The sequence below is a fragment of the Dermacentor silvarum genome, chromosome 10 (genome assembly GCF_013339745.2).
Source record: "Dermacentor silvarum isolate Dsil-2018 chromosome 10, BIME_Dsil_1.4, whole genome shotgun sequence".
Lineage (NCBI taxonomy): Eukaryota > Metazoa > Arthropoda > Arachnida > Ixodida > Ixodidae > Dermacentor > Dermacentor silvarum.
The window spans coordinates 23,599,105-23,617,242 of NC_051163.1; the positions used below are offsets into that span (position 1 = coordinate 23,599,105).

The 18,138-nt window shown below is 49.7% G+C and overlaps 1 protein-coding gene across 1 annotated transcript in view; it reads left to right on the top strand.

Annotated features, from left to right (window-relative positions):
* Positions 1-8,064: 8,064 nt before the first annotated feature.
* The window catches only part of LOC119466527 (tyrosine-protein phosphatase 99A-like), a 206,952-nt gene continuing 196,878 nt past the window's right edge, over positions 8,065-18,138 (top strand). Inside the window, exon 1 of the mRNA XM_037727048.2 lies at positions 8,065-8,262. Coding sequence (XP_037582976.1) covers positions 8,103-8,262 — 160 coding nt within the window. The 5' untranslated portion in view covers positions 8,065-8,102. The remainder of the gene's footprint in view (positions 8,263-18,138) is intronic.

Here is an 18,138-nt window from a genome sequence, read left to right on the forward strand (position 1 = left end):
TGGTTCGTTAGGTATGCAAACGAGACTAAAGAGTCGCGCAGGAAGTTACAGAGAGTTGAATTGACGAACGGTGGGAGCCGACGTTTCGGCAAGGGAAACTTGCCCCTACGCCCCGCAGGCGAAGATATAGTTATACCCTCGCTGAAACGCTGGTACCGTGAGAAGCCTTTGTTTGTTTTCCCGCTGTTAATCAGTTCACTGTACTCTGTTTCATACGTAGGCAGGAAACGCTACGAAGGCTAGGCAGACTTCTCTCACTGGTCGCATGCGCGACCAATAAATAGTGCGTCACTTTTGCAAGAAATTTATAAGTGCGCGTCCATATAATCCGGATATTGAAAAGAAAAGAAAGAAGTCGTTGAAAAGGATAGTGCACAATCATTTCATTCTACGGGTGCTAACATAAGGGGTAGAAACTTGGAGGTTAACAAAGAAGCTCGAGAACAAGTTAAGGGCCGCACAAAGAGCGATGGAGCGAAAAATGTTAGGCCTAACGTTAAGAGACAGCAAGAGAGCGGTGTGGATCAGAGAGCAAACGGGGATAGCCGATATTCTAGTCGACATTAAGAGGAAGAAATGGAGCTGGGGAGGCCATGTAATGCGTAGGATGGATAACCGGTGGACCATTAGAGTTCCAGAATGGATACCAAGAGAAGGGAAGCGCAGTGGAGGACGGCAGAAAACTAGGTGGGATGATGAAGTTAGGAGATTTGGAGGCGCATGTTGGAATACGCTAGCGCAAGACAGGGGTAATTGGAGATCGCAGGGAGAGGTCTTCGTCCTGCAGTGGACATAACTATAGGCTGATGATGATGGTGAATCCGGATATGTGGATATAATCCACACCCGAACAGTTGGCCGAGATGCCGTGCTTTCCAGCTCGGACCCGCGTGACCAGCGCAAACTGGTGTCGTGGGCCTGGGAGACTTCTCAGGCCTTAGGAGGCCTGGACTAAGGACCCCCCCCGTCTGCCCCCTTTCTGATGGCACAAACTAGAAGAACAAAGCCAGTTTTCGTTTTTTTTTCTCTCTCTCTCTTTTCTTTTACCATCGAATGAAGCTTGTTCTTCCTACTCCTCCATTCTCCGCGCAAAGTCAAAATCAAGTCTATACGACTGACAGAAAGCATAGCTCTCAGTCACAAAGCCTATATTTCTCGGTTCAATTCTCCGGGCCGGCGCATCGCCGCGTCCCACGAAGGCGTTGCGAGGCGAAAACAATACCACCAGCGCGCGGCGGTTCGTGAACAGCGCGTCCTCTTCGCTCGATTCGTTGACGCCTTCTGGGTTGCCGTAACGCGGTCATGGCTCCGAATCTTTGCAAGAAGGACGCTCGGCGCACGTCAAGGCCGCGCTACCGTCACACTCGCCGTTGTATTGTTCCGAGTGTGACCACTTAATTCGAAGCCGCTCGCATGTGCTCCCTCGTATTCTCTTCGGTGATCCTTTCTCCCCGTATTGCTTGCGCGAGAATTGATATGCGGTTCCGTTTTCATTGTGGCCAGCGATAATGGATGCCTTGGAGAGGCGAATCAGTCACTGCTGTAATCAGCCTTCGGGGAAGGCAGGGGTGGGGGGTCTGTTCTTTTTATGATGCGTGAAAGTGCTGAGACACGGTTGGCGACCCTGTGTGTGTGTTGCTTTTGTTCGCGAGCATTGAATACCAGCCTATTGTTTTCACGATCTCATAGATACAGGGAACTTTTTTTCTTTCGTATTGCCGTCACTTTATGAGGTCAAATCTAAGTTTAATCGCATTAGACAAGTTTAGATGCAATGACATGCGACTGCACTAGCGAAAATATTTTTTTCGTGTTTCACGAACCACAAGTGTCGTTGTCACAAAGCGTTGCTTTGAGGAGAGCAATGATGAATTTTACAAAATTGCAAGATTTCGCAGCATTTTAAGTAATGTACTTCAGCAAAGGAATATTCGGATGATTAGCTCCGTTACTTCAATTTTTCGAGTCTATTCTGCCTATTTACTGCGCTGGCTGCTTTTGGCGATGCCGGTATTTGGCATTTATTAACTGACTTTAGCTGAGGTTTTTGAAGTCAGCCTGACTGAGTGACCCTCGGTGAGGCAGGGATGATTATTACAGTTTTTCTGAGTCTGCAACAGATCTAAACTATGGTCCTATATCGTGCTCTTCGTCCTATTCTTTTGTTTTAATGATTTCCCTCTCGTTTGCTGTAGGGTAACTAATCGAAATCAGTCCTATGTTAACCTCCCTGCCTTTGCTTTATCGTGCTCACTCTCAGCCCAGTAGCCAACTTAAACCTGCAACCACGTAAAGAAACAAGCATGCAAGCAAACGAACGAGCGAACGAACGAACAACGAACAAAAAGATTGCATGTACGTCATCACAACCTCATAATGATATGATCGTTCTTTCACTCTAGCACATCATAAACAAGGCATCATTTTACAATTGTGAGTGCCCCATTTGCATCTACTTGCACCCGTCTACACGGCATGTTCAAAATATGAAAGATGCAACCACCTGAAGATTCCTTTCTCCTTTTTTTTTTCTTTTTAAGTTTGCACTTCTTTTCATAGGGCTGTGTTATCAGGACATTCTCAGTGGCTATTTCTGGCTTTCTGGTTTCTAACTGAGATTCAGGTCGTTTCTCTTGCCAGTCATTCTGTCCTTGGCGGTCGTCTCTTCCTTACTTGCGAACTCCTGATCCCGTTTTCTACAATTCTCTTTTCTTCTTCTTCTTCTTCTCGTTCTACTTATTTGTTTAGGAGAATAGCAAGGTACTGCGACCATTTACACGCACCGTTCGTAAGAAGGCAGCCACATTTTCACTGCCGTTTTCTTTGTGCGGTCTACTTGCTTTCCTTGTGCGGTCTACTTGCTTTCTTTTATTGCCCTCCCATCGTGAGTTTGTTGTAGTGTTTAAAACTGCAAGAAAGAGCCCCCGATAGTGACGTTTCCAGCAAACTCCAAGCTCTCTTCCTTACCTGTACCACGCAGTAAGAACATTCGACAGCTCGGGGTCTCCTCTGACGTGTCTTTCTTTGTTTCTTTTCAACAGTTCATCGTTCGTATTCATTTGTCTATGCTCCACTACCTTTCTTTTTTTTATTTTTCGCTGCGATTTCCTTGTTTCGCCCGTTTCTGCCTTCGTTTTCAAAAACAGCGCCTCGCGCCACGTACTTTCTTCGCCCCGTCCGCCAACTGCTTCTTTAAGCCCCAACACGTTCGCCGCCCAGTATAGTACACTGCTAACGAACTCTAGAGTCGTGCCAGTGAAAGAAAGGCAAAAAAAAAAAAAACGAACTAACACGAGACACTAGCAAAACAAGAGGCCCTCACGCTCGAAGAAAAGGACATCTGCAGCCAAGGAAAGAAAGAAAGAAAGAATCGCGCTTGTTTTGTACACTGACTCAGACCGACCGACCCCCGCCGTAGCTCCGGGCTCGCTAACGTATGTGGTCGGCGATGACGACCGAGATGCCTATCTACACCGACGCGTTCGTTCATCGTGCTCGGTCGGCAACGGTGCAGCATGCCCGCTGGCCCAGTGCATGCGTTTCTTAAAAAGCACGGCACCACGGCCTGCGCACGTTCGGGCATTGGACCAGCGCGCGTGCGTGGTAAGTTGCACGCCACGCCGAAGGTATACAGCAAGCAAGCAGCAGCATCAGTATGGCAGCGGCAGCACCAGCAACGAATGCCGGTAGGCGGCCTGCGCGTGCCGTGTGCATCGCTGTGACTCTGCGTGCGCGCCTTGCTGCGTCTTTACGGAAGCTTCTCTCTCTCTCTCTCCGCCGGTGGTTTCGACAGGGCTGCATGCTCTCCCCCCCCCCCCCCCCCCCGCTTCATCGCTATAGCCTGGTTCCGACAGGGCTGCATGCTCACCTCGCCCCCCCCCCCCTCCCCCACACCCCCATCGCTATAGCCATCACCGCGTGCGCGTGCATTGTTAGACGCGCTCGGCCAAGCACGACGGACGCGAGATGCGGGAGGTTCAAGAAGACGAACTCGGCACACTATCGGCACGGAGGGGGCGAAGGAATCACCACGAGAGCGTCTCGTGCCGGCCGAGCGGTGGCGCTGTATGCGGCGCACACGTGATCGAGGGTTTCGGAAGCATCGCGGTGCTGCGCTTTTTGTTTATTGCTTCGCCTTCGCTGTGTTGGCGTTGTTTTTGAGTTTTTTTTTTTGTTTTTTTCATTTCGCGGTTCGCGGCGCAGCGCCGAAAACGTTTTTTTTTCTCGGCGAGCCGGCAGCCGTGGAGTTCCGAGTGTGTGTGTCGAACTTCCTGCACGGAGTGTTCTCGGGGCTTACGTAGCTTCTGGATCTGACGAAGTTGGTGTTCAAGCTCCTCCGCACTGTAGACGACAATCCTGTTTATTCCTCGCCACCCCGTGCTCCGACTTGCTTTCTTTAATAACTTCATCGATTTCCTCAATAAGGCGATTAAATCCTATATTTACGTTCGCCGCCGCCGTACGTCATTCCCAACAGTCTCCTCCATCCAATGAATGAATCAATAAAACCTTTATTTGCAAAATTGATGGCACAGTGGCCAATAACGTAAATTGTGCTCTGTATAAGCAGTGCTGGACAAACTAAAAAGCACTACGCAGGGCCGGAGGCTGCTGGGCAAGTTAGCCCTAACTAGACTTAAGTGTTTGATCGCTTCATTGTCTACTAGAGCATACACCACTTCTCATTTAATTTAAATCTATAAGTTTCGAGACGTCTGCTCTTTTAAATCATAATCTTATCGCACTTCTTTCGCACGAGCCAGCGACGCTCGTGAAGGCGTGTAGAACATCAAACAGTTCTTATTCTCTCTGTCTGCAGTATGTCATATGTGTCTTAATTCGAGGCATTACCATGTACAGTGGTCCACATTTAAAGGAAACACGTCAGTGTACGACTGTCGTTTGTTGGCACTCCAGCTTCAAATACAGCCTGAAGCTACGTCAGTGGACTGCACAAGGGCGTAAGAAGGTGTTAACGCTACCATCCACAAGTCGGGTGCACCCGGCAAAGCCGTGTGCAGAGGAAAACATTCTCACGTGCTCTAAGCTAATATGATCCCTTTTCAGACAAAGGGCATCTTTGTGCTCTCAACGCCCACGAACGTCGTGGGCCAGTGTCACGCTCTGTATTGCGCGAACATTCGTGGTCCCCCTATCCCACAAAAAAAGAACAAATAGATAACATTCGGTACAACATTTCCCCGCGTCCTTTCCTCCGCTCTCAATCTTCTCCGCTCTGAAGCGCCTAGCTACTCCATCGGGCGTATCATTCCTGATCTTCTAGGGCGCATCACACCCCCCGAGCATCAAGATCCGAGTGACAGTTAAGAGCGGCTCACTAAGGGCAACGGACGTACGTTCCACTTCCGACCCTTCCACCCACTGCATGCGCAGCCACGCTCTCTCTCCATCTTCACAAAGCAGCGCCGACGCCGCCTCCCCGACATGCGCAGCTCTTGATTACAATTAACGGCCTTTCCAATTACGCAACGCCGAAACCCCCCCACCCCCCTTACTCCGTGGCCCTTAAACTCTCACCAACCTCCTCTACAACCAAGCCATCTTCTTTCCTGTAGAGGGGGAACGCCCAAGTGGCGCTGTAGTAGTGGCGCCGGGGCACTATCAGTCTCCCACGCCAAGACACTGGCTCGGTTCCCTCTGCATGCCGTCCCAATTCATGGTTCTCCTCCTCTGTGCTATGTAAGGAATTGAAGGGGGGTGTAGGGGGGGGGGGGTGCAAGAGAGTGCTCCTCACACACACACACTCATCTTGGCTGAGCTAGACGACGACGACCCGTGAAGAGACGCATAAAGAACAAAACCCTACGCCCCCGTCTAATGGCGTCTGCGATGTCGTCTGCTTCTTGCTTTGTCTTTCCGTTGACTTCTGCTTGTGCCGCTTCGGTCACTTTTTCTTTTTGTATGACATTCAAACTTGTATTTAGTATCCACTTGTTATATATCTTCGGGGTAAAAGCCGACATACGTAAGAAGTGAACATTATATACAAATTATATTCAAAGACAGAAACCCCTTTCGCGAGGAACACGGTTTCACACTTTCGATTTGTTGCGCAGTGGTTACGTTGCTTAATTGGCCAATGGAAGGAAGCTGAGTTCTTGCGTATTACGGCTGCTACATTAGTGGATAGTTTAACAATGAATGACAAAAGAAGAGAAGGATATAAGAGAATGACTATCTAAACGACGGTCGCCATGAAATGGCACTCAATAAGCCTTCTAATGAATGTCTTTCTGGAAGAATGCTTCCTCTCATGGACAAAAGAAACAACTGGAGTAAAACGTAAATGTTCCTCATTCGTATCTTCAGTCACGACTATTTGAGTATCGAACAAAGGTGATTCCCATGATACGCATTTTTGACCACGATTAGAGCAACTCGAACGCGCCAATGTAGGGTGGAGCCATGCCGATAGTACGTCACAAATACGTGTGATGTGACCTCTCCTTAAACCGTCTCAAACGTGTTATAGAAACTACGTTGTGTTTACATGGATTGTGCGTTGATCTCAATGGAGTTGAGATTCAATTGAAAAGCATGCCTAATTTTTGCAAGGTATGCAACTGCCTTCGCGCTGTCTTCGCTCGTGCGCATTCGTGCTCTTCGCTTACGCTATAGGGAAGAAAAAAAAGAGACAAACAAGCAGCGCTAGGAGTCGATGACGTCATCGTCACATCCCTCACTTCGTTTCAGTGACTCTCTCCTCCTCCGTGCCAATTCACCCTTTTCTTTCTCTCTCTCTCTTCTCGTCGCGCCGTAACTAAGTGGGAAAGGCAGAGACACCGAGCGTGCGACGCGCACAAACACACTTACACGCAAGAAATAAAACAAAATGAAAAAATAAAGAAACTCAAGGAGGAGAGACCGTCTAGTGCGGCGTGAACTCCGTGGTCCGCTATTTTTGGAGCTCCGCCATTCGTCCCCGCAGTGTGCGCACCATGGCGGAGGCGAATAACCGGCGGCCCGTGACTCTTTCTTGTCTTGAAATTCGGCCAAGGGGACAGAAAACCCTGGGCGTCTCTGACGCGCGTGTGTGCGAGCCCGCAGCCCGGAACCGCAGTGTCTGAGCCAAGGAGCGCAGACCGACCGAGCCGCGGCTCAGACGGTCTGAGAGCCAGCGTGTTTCTCTTGGCGAGGTGGCCGCGGTTGGGAGCCCGGCGGTGTGGCCTGCAGTGTTCGCTCATGCGACGCTCCATAAGGCCCGACGACGAGTAGGGTGTTTGAAACCGGCTCGTTTCAAACTTACCTTCCTGTGCCTCGGTGCGTGTGTGAAGCTGGAGAACACGTGACGGACCGTACACCTGAAGCCGGGGGAGACTACCTGCGTGCCCGGTTCACAGGAACGTACGCTGTTTTCCTCCTTTGTGTGCTCAGTGTTCACGTGTTTCCGGAGCCTGAACACTAGACTCAACGGATTTCGTGTTATCTGTGCCTTGATGCGTGCGTATACCGTGAGCACGTGACTACCGTGCCGTCAGCTGGGGGAGATTATACCTGACGGACAGAATCATCACAGGAGCGTATGCTGTTCTCGTGCTGTTCTCACAGGAGCGTATGCAGCATCGGATTTTGTGTTTGCGCGTTCCCACAAGGACACCGTGAACCGACGGATGCACTGATAGCTGTGTTAGGCATTTTATATCGCCCTCTCAGTGAAAGAAGACTTTCGTGATTATGCCTCTCGTCGAAGATGTATGCCTCCAGAGCTTCCGCGACGGCGGTGGTTGTTTGACGTCGAATATTGCTGCTGATCGTTAGGTTTAGGTTAGTTTAGGCGTTTGACTGCCGACATTTAGGTTTGACTGCCAGGTTCCATGACATTACGCGTCTTCACTTGTAAGTGCAGATTTAGGCGCACAAAGCTTTACGAGGTCCTCCATGCGATGAGAGACTCGGGGATTGTTCGAGCACTTGAGCGCTCGCTACAAGAGGTGTTCGAAACCGTCGTTACTCTATAGTATCAGCGCGGAAGCTCTAGCGACAAAGGCAAGGTTCTTGCGCTTGACATTTGCGAAAAAAAGCATGATACGTTGCGCGTGCGGTGGTGATCTGTCATCGACGGAGCCCGGCAGGTGGGCGTGATGCGGTGGTTGCTCGTGGTCCGTAGTGGCCGTGCCTGTGTCTCGTGCGAGGGCCGTCGTGACTTCCTCAACATGCTGCTGGAGCTGATGCTGCTTTCCCTGGAGCGGGGCGTCAAATCCGTGGCCGTTCTCGCTGCGCTGGGTTACTTCACTCAGAAAGGTAAAGCGCCCGGGGCCGCAACACCTGTGTTTGGACCTTTACGCGGTGCACTGGTTTGCTCTTTCCTCATTCACGACCACACCTGAGGACTAATCCGCTTAGCGCTTTGGTTCGTAAGCGCTGTTTGGGAATGGCTGGCCGCCTTGTGGTCTGAGTTTTGCGTGTGGAATCTGCTCTTACGAAACCGATTCAGTCTACGATCTTTGTGAGGCCTGTTGTGGCAGCATTTCAACGATAATCGTAGCCATTTTGCAACACATCTCGTGGACATTTTGCAGCACTCATAGACATCATCGTCAGCCTAATCGATCTCACTGCAGAACAAAAGGACGAAAGTTTATCGCCGAGATCTCATTAATTTGTTGGTAACATTACAACTGATCATTATGAACATTTTTGAGATTTTCCCGAACACCATGGCTAGTTGCTTCGTAGCGTCTAACAGGTATGACAGGGGTGCGACAAGATGACATAGAGATGCACATAGAGATTGTCTGTGTCGCCTAGGCAATGTAGCCATGATATGTTTCACCAAAGCGTAGCCCCGCGTCGCACTAGTGTAGGGTAGCGAACCTGACGAGTCCTTCGTTAGCTTCCCCGCCTTGCCTCCTCCTTGTAATAACTGATGTCGAAGCGGCAGCAGCTCTTGCAAGACAAGCTTTATTTCACAAATACGGCGGGTTGTTTAACAGCCCACGTGCGATGAGCTTAAAGAGTAATTCGTGCACTAATATCACGCTTGTCCTTCTCGTTTTTTATCTATCTATATCTCTCAGCATGGCGCCTACCAGCGTCCTTTCCGTCCATCACTGCGCAATTCCATTCCTCTTTTGTAACATTTGGTGATACACGTGACGCAATTCGCGCATCGTCGTTGGCAGTTCTTGCTACGCGAACTCTTCCGCGAATCCGTCTATAACCTCGTTGGGTACACGGAATCCCCGAAGAACGGCTATTACCGGCACTTCCTTAGAGCTGTCCCAAGGAGGCCTTCCTTGCGTGCCACTCTATATCTCTTCGGGGAAGCGCATATATGACAACATTTTGCTTCATCCCGAACGTTCTTCTCATTGTATATACGGTATAGAAACAACGCTACATAGCGCGTCGCGCGTGCTCTTTTCTATACAGACGCTCGGAGAACTCCGAGGCCCAGGAGGGCACTCGGTTTGTTCACCCTGTGTGCCGTGAATAATGGATGTTCGCGCTGCTCGCGCCCGAAGTGTTGGCGCGTTCGTTCGGCACGTCGCTCTTTTTTCCGCTTCCTCTAAAGCGAAGCATGCGGATGCGTTGGACCGATGGTTCCCGTCCAGCGAATAGGGCGAACGCCGCTCACTTTGCTGTCTTTACTTCGTCACAGACGTGGTGTCGTCTTCTATTCCGTGAAGCCTATGCAGTTATGTACGCCGGGCTTGTATAGGTCTTTATCGTTCGTTTGTTTGTTTGTTGTGTATTTATTTATTTGAGTAAGTTGTCATGCGGCATACTAGGGTAGCTAAATGAAAAGGTGCTGACCGACACAATACACACACTTAACGTTACCTAACCCGAGGAAAACTACGATGCAAGCTGAAGCGCGCAAGCATCGCTGCTCCGTGCGCAGTGCTCACTCTGTAAACATTTCTTTGTAGGTGTGCTGGTACCTGCGTACGAAGCGTACGAATAACGTTAACTATATTGAAAATGTTTTCTTAGTCGATGCCTGACACGGCACGCTTTTATTCCCGCTTCAAGACCTCTACGAGCTCTTGTGGTTAGACGCTAGCCATTCGCTATTCCGAAACCTTCGTCAGAAGGAATTCTGCTATTTTATGTGTCGGTGAAAGATCGCTTCTACGGGCTGTGGCCGTAACGTGTTCACTTCAACTCAGTGACTTCATCATGTAGCATTAACTACTAAAGGATGGCCCCACGAAAATAGAATCGTCTCACTTCCTCTCGCAGGAAGAGAAGGGTCGACGCATGTCAGTTTGTCTTTGCAAGCTCGTCCCTCAAGCCGTCCAGTCAGCCGGTTATAGTCCCGGCCAACGAGCCATGGCGCAACGAATTCGTACGAAAAGTGCATTACCTCTCGTACGGCCCCGTGCCCGTCTTCATAGCAGGCTCCGCAATTTGCCCGCTTACGGGACTGGAACGAACGAAACGGCCGAACCAAGTACCGCCTGCCGTGAGCTCAGCGTCATCCGCTACACACAGCGACGCGTGGGAGTCTTATGCTTGTTGTCCTCTGTTCTTTCCTATACGTCTTCTGTTCGTCTTCTGCTTCTTGCCTGCTCTTTTCTCGATCTCTTCTTCTGCTCATCTTCTGCTTGTTGTCGTCTGCTCTTTCCTATATATATATATATATATATATATATATATATTCTTCTGTTCATCTTCTGCTTGATATCGTCTGCTATTTCCTTTAACTCTTCTTCTATTCGTCTTCTGCTTGTTGTCCTCTGATCTTTCCTATATCTCTTCTGTTCGTGTTCTGCTGTCCTTGCTGAACTTGATAGAAACAGCGCTAAAAACTCGGTGGTGTCGAGAGGAGACAAACACATTCGTCTGCTGTGTTAGATAGGCACAATACGCTGGCCTTCATATCCATTCTGCACTGCTGCAAGTTTTTCTCTTTTTCCTGCTAACCTGACCCCATGCATTCAGCATCGACGTTTTCCTTGCTGTGTCTTTCACTGTAGTGTCTTACTTTTTTTTTTGTTTTTATTTTAAAAAAATGTTTGTTGGTGTGTTAGAAGATCGTTCTGTCGTCACCGTGATTTCGAGAGCAGTGCAGTGATGTTGTTTTTTACGCTTCAGGAGAGCTTCTTCTTCTTCCAACTCCAGCTCTGACGACGTCTCGCTTGGAAGCACTCTTCCAAGCGTGACAGGCCGTGCCTTCTTTCCTCGAACCTTTTGTCTTTTAACTTAGTCTTCTGCTTCGGGCTTCAGGTCTGTTTCCTGCCTCGTTAACGCGTACCCGAGACTTTACCTACAGAGTTGTTCCAGCGGCCGACGCTTCAAACTGGGGACCGGAAATGTCTTTCTCTCTCTCTGTTGCTCGGTCTTTGTTTCCCCCATATTACTGTTTTCCTTACCCGGCATACTGCGGAAGCTGAAAATTAGGCTCTTCTGCACGAGTTCTGCGTTTTTTTCCTCTTCGCCGTGACTATGTGAATATGAGCGCTCGCGCGTGGGTGTGCGTGCAAGCGATTGTTATTTCACCGCGCACATCGTCTACGTTATTACGCAACGCCATTCTGCTTGCTTCTGGGCCAGATGCTTCTGGTTTCGTTTTATTTTGTTTGCCGTCTGTCACTGTCTTCTTCTTCTTCTTCTTTTTTATCCTATATCTATTCGTTTCTGGATCTCTGCGGCGCGCGATAGTACGCTTGGCGTGTCAGCCAGACCGTGCCTTCGCGCTTATAGATCAAGAGCCTGAGGATGAGCTAAGCGCGGCAAGCGATGCGAGTCTTGGCGAGTTCATTGGCTTCGCAGGCCTCCTGCGCACGCAATCGATGACGTAGCTGAAGTTGCTCGCTATGTTGCCATGTTGCGCGTCCCGGCGTCAACGTATCACGGTTTTTGCGCTGCTGAGCGCAAGGTTCACTGTATGAGTTCAGCCGGGGAGCTCTGACCTTTTGTTGCACGCGGCGTGCTTATGCGACTGTTGCTTTTTGCGCTTCGAAGAAAGAATATTGCGTAGTGTGCTTTAATGTACTGCCGTCGCAACACTGTCCCTGGTGTATATATACACTGGCACGCCCCAGCATTAGGCAAAGGTTCGTCTTCCCGGTTTAAAAGAGTTTCTACAATGCAAGTATTCCGACGTGTTCGCAATTACGTTTTTATCACTGTATATGTCAAAGTTGAAATTTCTCTCCCCACATCTGAAGTAGCCTGCCAGACTGTCAGCCGGGCCAACGCCTTCACCTCCTCATTAAAGTCAACATCTCTCTAACATTCCTATTCCTTCCTTTTTTTTCTTTGTTCATTAATATTGAAGCCACAGCTTCGAACCAAGGAGCAGAGTCTTTATAATATACAAGCGTCGCAGTAGATTGGAGGAGGCGTAAATTGTATTAAAGAAAAACACACATTTGCTGTGGACGCGTTCAAAGTTCAAAAAGACAAAAAAAAACAAAGTCTCGACGTAGTTGACATTCACGGAAATGGGTTCAGTTACCTTTCTAATTGATGTATAGCTCGTACAAGATACGTTACTATGGTTCACTAGCTGTTACGGTTGCTTTGTTCAAAGCTTCTCTTTAAGGAATTAAGAGCGAATATATCTGATACGTGTATAGTTGGGCATCAGTTACAATGATGCCTCTTGAATTCTTTCGGAGTGTTTTGGCACCTACAACGGTCTCACACGTGCCATTGCAAGGCAAATGGCACATGAACGTACTTCAGGCATTTTTTTTTTCTTTTCCGCTTGGGTTGCCACGCGGCATAACGTCATAATGGAGTTAAATATAAGCATGCAGGCCCATTATTGACGATTTCGAAGTCGCCACCTCAGTGTTACGTTATTACGGCGTGGTCATTGGCGGCACGCGAACTGTCGCTTCACCGTTAAGCGCGCAGTTTTAGAAACAGTCGCCCTGTAAGGGACCACGCTCGCACACAGTCGCATGCACCTTCGGACAACCCCGCCACGCGCGTAAAACGATACGCTGCACAGAGCAAAGATGCGCGGCACGCGCCTTGGCGCGCGCCGGCGCCGTTGCAGTGTACGCGCCGAGCTGCCACACTATCTCGCGAAAGCACCGACAAAGAAAGAAAGAAGCGAACGATAAAGATGGCGGCGAAAGGCCAGCGCGCCAGGTCACTTTTCAGCTTTCACCGCACGCTCGCATGTCTCCGGCGCCAACGCATCTCCACGGTCTTTCTTTCTTTCTTGTTTGTTTTGTTTCGGTTTTGCAGGGGTCTGCACATTACGGCTTTCGTGTCTCCTGGTCGCCGCCGTAGGTTCGCTAGAAGAGGGAAGGCGGGCGGCCGCGCCGGCTTTAATAAAACGTTGCACGCATGTGTACGTCGCGTACATACGAAGTCGCGAGATTGTACAGCGTATATACCGAGCCGCTTCGCGTACGCCCACGTGCGAGCTTTATTCCTACGCGGTCTAGCTGTCTGGTCCGTCTCTCTCTCTCTCTTTACTGACCGTACAGCCTCCTGGCAGCAGTAGGGGCTGGCCGGAAGACGCGTTCTAAGACGCCAGCGGCGGCACTGCTGCCAACTCATTAACAGAGACGCCCACGTGGTCCCCGCAGGATGTTCTGTAGAGTCAAAATGCTATAGCGCGCGCGGGGGCTTGTAGTTCATGCGTCCGTGCATTTCCGCAATGCCCAGCTGGCTTGCCGTCCGCAGTACATGTGGTGGCATATGTTATGCCGGGAGGTTGTACAAGCCGTCCGGTCGGTAGGCAGATGAGCTGGCCAGAAAGGCTTCGCAGAAAACTTGGCGCAGCCAGGTAGGTAGGTAGATGCGGGGGTGGAATTGCGGTTGCCGTACACCGTATCAAAAACAGACAAACAAACAAACAAACAAACAAACTAACCAACAAAAAGAAAAGAGACCGTGAGCCCCATATTCAATGATCTCGTATAATAATAAGGGGGGGGGGGGGGGGGGGGGTTCCATATGAACACCCATGTTCCCATTTATCATACGGGGCCAGTCCCGTAAGAGTATGTTAACTTATGGAGATCTCATATAGAAAACCTGTATGTACCTAACGATATCATATGAGGGTACGCACCATATTATATATGGGAACATACTAGTATATGTCTCATATGATAGATGGTAACATACGGGTTTTCACATGGCAACCCCTTACGTTAATATGGGATTATCGGATATGGGCTTTTTTCGATAGGGTATTATAACTGCGCCATTTACTAGCGATGAGCAGTGAGCACCTATGGAAACTTGGGGGATGGGTAAGTGATATGCGGTGATAGGGTTTGGAAGCTGAAGAGAGTCGCAGGTCTGAAAAGAGATCAACTACAAATTATCCTAATTGGCTCAATTATATAATTACTGAAGACGGGGTAATTGAAGGCTCCGGATGGAAAAGAACCTAAAGGCCCCATCAGTGGACATCGGGTGAGAGTATATTGATAATTATTTAACACATTACTTAGATGTTGGCTTGATTTATTGGCTTGACTATACTATAAAGCAGACTTAACTATACTACGTTAAGAATAGTGCGGGAGAGCAAGGTAGCTATAGGCGTCAAGCTATCAGACGGGTGTAAACGTTTCAACCAGAGGTCTCGTCTGTTTCGATGTTTTGACTAAAACAATTAAGCCCTCACGTCGAAACCTCGGTCTACCGCACTCAGGCTTATACGTTCGCTTTATCCTTCATAGTTCCATTAATGCACGTTTTCATATTGCGAGCACGCTTCGATCCACTTATAAGCACAAAACCATTGCCCTTGGATTTACGGATCAGTTTTGTCGACAACTCGGTGTTGGCAGGTATAATTGCCCTTTTTTTTTTCGATTTCACCCGACGTCAATAGCCTAAAGCGACGGCATTATCCCCGACTGACGCTCACGTGCACCATCACGTGGTCACGGTCAACCGACGCTTTCAACACTAGTCGCGCGTGCTCACACAGAATGCAGTGGCAACGCAATCCACTTATACACGTTTCAATCTATCCTGTTTTTACCTTGTTTGCGATTGGACATGGTATCCTGGCACTGGCCGTAACCCATGCGGATACTATAAGGTATGTGGTTCTCATTCATGTTGTCCACACAGCCCAGAGCTCTCTAAAAACGCGATGTGTGTACTCTAGAAGGATTGGAATTCATCTCCGGAAAGACGGAGCTCCGTGCTATATAGTACGTGCACGTACTATGTAGGCTTTCCGCAACGCCTGGCTCGCCGAGATTTGACGGGTCCACGCGGCCACGCTCGTGTAGAGAGAGAGAGATAGCATGCGAACGAAAAAGGACTAAACAAACAAGGCCCCCCGCACCACGGAATGACGAGGCACCCAGCTTGTATCTTTACCCTGCAGTGTGCGCCCGCTAGCTAACCAATTTGCGCTTCCGAATGCAGAAAGAGAGACGACGCCCGTACTACATAGAACGTGTGTTGTACACTGCGCGAGCTAGCCTCCCCCGTAGCGCGTCCAGTTGCAAAGTGTATCATCGCCGGCGACGCCAGCCGACTGGCACGGTCCGTCCGATTAGCGGGATTTGTATTCGGGCCAGCGCTCTCGCTTATAGCTGCCCAGGCGTGCGCGGCCCGGAGAGGAAGGAAAGAGGAAGAAGCTATATGCAAGGGCCGCGCAAGCGGAGAATGCTTTTTGCGAGTCAGGGCGCGCGCTCGCTCGTCTCCTGTCCCTTGTTTCTTCTTCTTCTCTTCTCGTTTGTGTTGTTACACTCGCTTGTTATGCCTCGTGAAACCGCCCCGATCTTCTTTGATCTTGATTTCTCCCCTCTCTCTCTATGTGTGTGTTTAGTTGTTCTCTCCCCCCTTTTCTCTCTTCTTTTCTTTCCTCCACGCGGAAGTGATAGCCGAGGCCCGTGCGACGGACGGACACGTCGTGTCGTAGGCGGAAATGGATTGGGACTCCAGCGCAGGTGCGATATACAACAAAAGCGGACGGCCTCGGCAACCCCGCGTCGTATAATAGAGTACGTTCGCAGAATACGTATATGTGCATGCATCCCCGAAAGCACCAGCGGCGCTTTCTCATTTGCTTAGGCGGGGCATGTTTAAGGTCTCTGTATAAGGGTCCGCGCCTGCGCTGTTACTTTGTATATAGAGTTTTATTGCGACAGGAATTTCGAGGCTCGCATTCCCGGCTGTCGGCGCCGCCGTACGTCATGTTCTCCCGCTACCGACGGCGCATGCGCAAACGGTTAGATACACACTCTCGGGAGACGCGAAGATGTGGTTTGGCTGCAAAGATGGTGGCATGCGGCGTGATTGTGTCTATGTGTGATTGTTAGCAATCGTGTTGAAACGATGAAACGACCTGGACGCACCGTCACCGCTCCGCTCAATCCGCTCAGACCGCTCGGTGGTGGTCGATGGCTTCCGCTCCAGGCACGCACGCTCACTGTGAGCACACTGCATGTACACCCGTGAGCAAAAGTATACGGACCAGGGTTTGTGCGAAAAAGCCCATTTTTTTCAACTGCCTGCAAATGAAACGTGAAATTAAGGACTGCAGACCAAACTTGGCATTGCGAACTTTCCAGCGTACTCGTCAATTTCAGGTTATGTGTGTTAATTATGAAGAAATCCAGTTTTTTCGGTGACCCTGTGGTCCGTGTACTTTTGCTCACAGGTGTACGTATATATATAGCGTGAGCTGTTGTGTGTAATGTAAAACAATTTACACCCTTAAAAGTGAATGAAGGTGTAAATCTGTCTATACGTCACACACTTAAATCAGAAAGGGAGTAAGGGCGTGAGTTATCGACACGTTTACACCCGTACTCACTTTAAAGGGTGTAAATTATTTTACAGTGTAGTCTGAGCGGAACGGACAGTGTAAACGTGAAGCCAGCGTTATCTGATATTACCCAATCGGCGCTGACTTTACACGCCGACGGTTTGCCGTCGGCCTGCATCTCGGTGCAATCGTCGAGGGCCGCCGGCCCCTCACCGGGAGTCGGACCCACGACCTGGCTTCTACGCAAGTTGCCCATCCGCGATGTTAAACACATAGCTATAATACCGAACGTTCTACAACAAAAGGCACAAGGCCGCCACCGTCTCTCTCGCCAAATACCACGCGCTCAACCTTGTGTGTGTATACGGACGGAGCTAAGCACGCGCTCTCGTCATGGCTACCGGCTTCGAGGAACCACGCGGGTGATTTTGGGCGGGAACTATGAGAAGAATGAAGGAAAGAAATTAGTAAGAGAAAAATAAACGAAACGACCCGAGAGAATGGTCCGAAAGAAAACGGCCCGCGCAAGCCACGGGGACGAACGGCGTGAACTTGGTGGCCGCCGCTTCCGTGGACGTTAGCGCAGTCACGATACCGTGACGCCCCCCGACGGCCGCGGCCACCGCCTTCCTCCTATACCGCTAGACGTATGTGCTATAAGGCCTCAGAAGAAAAAAAAAATTGCGTTTCGTGGATTGAACCGGGAACGCGGAGATAGAGGAGCTACAACAACGCAAGGCTTGATGAATAGAAGAGGGGGCGTGGGGGTTTTTTCTTTTATACGCCGTGAGAGGGAGTGGGAGTCGACGAGAAAGAGTGCACGGCGGAGGAGGGCTGACGAAGACGCTGAAAACGGTATTTCTCCGCGGTGATGCGTGCTGCGAGCCGCTAAATGATCCCCGGAGAGAGGTGTGCGAAGCGTACGTCGGTCAGCTATATGACGACCGGCCGCGCCAGGTTGGCCTACAGGATGGGTCACGTGGCTGGAAGCGCGTGGTAGTCCGCTTTTTTTTTTTTTTTTTCGGTAGCGAAAAGAGAAAGAGAGCAGGGGCGTTGACTTGTGAGGAGTTGTCGAGCCGGAGCATTGCGGGCCGATTTAAAGGAACGCTCAGTAAGTAATATTATAGGGATATCTAAACACCAAGGATGCAATCAGCCGACCCGAGATAAAGTCGAGGGCAGGTCATTGGGAGAAGCCTTCGCCTAGCAGTCAACATAAAGAGATGGTGATGAAAAAAAGAGACACTAAGCGTTGTGACTAGTCAGGTATTCTTTCTTTCGAGGATCCTTTATTTTCTTTCTTTGGCGACAAATTAGTTTTACTAAAAAAAAATCAAAGAAATTTCGCGCCCAAGTTGCAGCACCAGTACGGCAGTGTGACGTCATAGATTTCAAGGAATTGTGGCGTGTTCGTGCTGTCTCCAATATATGCAAGCTAGAACTCTCAGTGCATATTTTCTACC